We start from the raw sequence: 2,658 nt of genomic DNA on the forward strand, positions 1-2,658 counted from the left end.
CTCCCTGGGTCCCACCCTGCCACCTTACTAGTTTTAATCCTCCTGATCAGTTCTAGTAAATTTCCCTGCCTTTAAATCAGTCCCCTTCAATTTAGGTGCAATCTGATTTTCTTATATAGGTCACTTCGACCCCAAAAGAGATTCCAATGATCCAAAAATGTGAATCCTTCTCCCATACACTAGCTCATCAGCCATACATTCATCTGCTCTATCCTCCTGTTTCTACCCTCACCAGCTCATAGCACTGGGAGTAGGCTGGAATTGAACCTGGGGCCCTAGCACTATGAGGCAGCAGTGCGAACCATTGAGCCACCCTGCTGCCATTTTAAGTTGCTTGACAAAGTATAGACCTATTGGGATAAAGGGCTGCTGTAGTCAAATAATAGACCATTGCAAAAAAAAGGTATTTTATTGTGAAAATTAATTAAGACATATATAATACACATATTTCAAAGTATTTTCTCAGCGATCTACATCATTATGTTGTACATGAAAGAATTTTATTTGTTCAGAGTGGTTTAAAAAGTTTCTCTTTTCTGAAGAGGCTTCAACACAATGATGGGTTTGAACTAATCTGGGCATTTAAGATGTTTTCTATATTTTCAATTCAACTCCCTTGCAGCCAGTCAATATGAGGAGTGTAAAAAACAAAAGAATGTTCGGAATTTTTGGAATATTGCACTATACTTGGTGTTTTGAACAGACTAAGTTACTTAGAGTTAACAATGTCTGAAGCTTTGAAACAGACTATGAAAAATTAGGGCACCATAACAGTGATTTCGTAACGGCATAACCCAACTAATCTTTCACCTTTTCAGCGTCCCTGTCTACAACACTCACACATTTATTGCCCTTTATATAAAATCTCAGGGGTTTGTTAACCCATTCCCCTGCATAGCCTATCCCAATGCGGCTGGTGGACACTATATCTGCTCCATTTATTTCTTCAGGGCCAGGTTCCAACCAGATTTCATTGCCTGTAGCCAAGTCCCCCCTGTCAAAGATCTTGGTGATGTCTAACGCCTGACACAGTTTCGAGGGTCCGTTACATAGCTCATGGTCTTTCAGGGGTTTCCCAGCTTCTCGCCTCCGCTTGCTGCGAAGTTGTCTCATTGTGTCCAATCCATGCAGAGGTTCCAGCGATCGTACCAGAACGGCCGCACCATCTCCCTGACTGGACACATTTAAGCAGAAATACACCCCATAAATCTGATAAACATACATGGTGCCTGGAGTCATAAACATAGCGGCATTCCTCGGAGTCTGTTTGCCCCCGCGGGAATGGGACGCTTGGTCCTCACCGCCCAGGTACGCTTCAGTCTCTACTATCCTGCCTTTCACTTCACTACCATCCGGAAACTTTCGGACCATGACCTGACCCAGAAACTCCTTGGCCAAAGTCACACAAGGCCGATTGAAGAAGCCCGAGGACAGCCTGCGGTGGGCCACTTTGTTGAAATAGACGCTGGTGACCGGAGCCTCCTCCGGGAGCTGCTGCTGCAGATGGCCCCGGGGCTCCGGCTCCGCCCCCTGTCCCACACCAGGTTGCAGCTGCACAGACAGCCCGCTCCTTCTTTCCCTCGCCCCAGGCCGAGCAGTCACCACTTTCCTTTTCTTCGGTCCCATTCAAACAGGGTTCAAGTTCAGCCCCGAGTTCCGCAGAGAGCTCAGGTTGCCAGCTGTCTGCACTGTACTCAGTGAGACTTGCAGCTGATCCCTAACCTCCAGAGCTCAGGTGCTGCAAACACACTGCTTTCCTCTCAGCTCCAGCAACATTGCAGCCATGCAGGCTGGGAACAGGAAGTAGTAACTGCTTAAGGCTCTAGTACTTCCCAGTCTCAGTATCAGCGATTTCCAACCGACAGTAGTTTTGCAAGACCTTAATATTTCCTACACTTCATGATGCTCTCCTCCCCACCATTTCTCTGAAATACTTACCTTCCTCCAATTTCTGAAGGATCCGGCTCCTTAATGCTTCCCTCCCCACAGTATGAGGAAATCCCTTTATGGTTACGTGGCATTCCAGTTCTGTCTGCGCCAAGTATTTCTCAGCTTCTCACTTATTGAAAAATAAACATAAACGTTTCTAGTAAGAGAAAGACTTGTCTTTATATCACACTTTTTGAACCGCACCATCTCAAAGCCAGGATCTCACTTTTGAAACTTTTTTAAAAATTGATTCGTGGGACGTGGGCATTGCTGGCAGGGCCAAAGTTTATTGCCAATTCCCTTGTTAATCAATGGGAATGTGATGGTGAGTTGTCTTCTTGAAACACTGCTGTCCCTATTCTGTAGGTAGACCCACAATATTATTAGCGAGAAAGTACCAGGAATTTTAAACGAAGGGCAGTGAAGGAATAGTGATATATTTCTAAGTCAAGATTGAGTAGATTAGAGGGGAATTTGCAGGTGGTGGTGTACCCATTGTTGGACTTTGGCTCAATCTACAAACTTACTTTCTTCTATGTGTGAGCCAAGTCCTGCGTGTTCTTTTAAATGAAGCAATAGGAGAAGATATTCGGTCTCACACTCTTAATTTATTTTACACAGTAAGTGAACAAAGCATTCAGAGCTCTGGGTCTAAACCCCTTTGTCCCTGACAAACTACAAAAGTATGCCAGTTCAAAAAGAAAAGACCTCGTTTTGTCCCTGCCCCAG

The 2,658-nt window shown here is 45.0% G+C and overlaps 1 protein-coding gene across 1 annotated transcript; it reads right to left on the reverse strand.

The window, feature by feature from the left end:
• Positions 1-396: 396 nt before the first annotated feature.
• Positions 397-1,782, reverse strand: mpg (N-methylpurine DNA glycosylase). Its single transcript, XM_043687473.2, has one exon. The coding sequence runs from the start codon at positions 1,624-1,626 to the stop codon at positions 799-801; it is 828 nt and encodes a 275-aa protein (XP_043543408.2). The 5' UTR covers positions 1,627-1,782; the 3' UTR covers positions 397-798.
• Positions 1,783-2,658: the final 876 nt, after the last annotated feature.

Source organism: Chiloscyllium plagiosum, unplaced genomic scaffold (assembly GCF_037043375.1).
Source record: "Chiloscyllium plagiosum isolate Xiang-an unplaced genomic scaffold, Cpla_swu_hap1 HiC_scaffold_3, whole genome shotgun sequence".
Taxonomy (NCBI): domain Eukaryota; kingdom Metazoa; phylum Chordata; class Chondrichthyes; order Orectolobiformes; family Hemiscylliidae; genus Chiloscyllium; species Chiloscyllium plagiosum.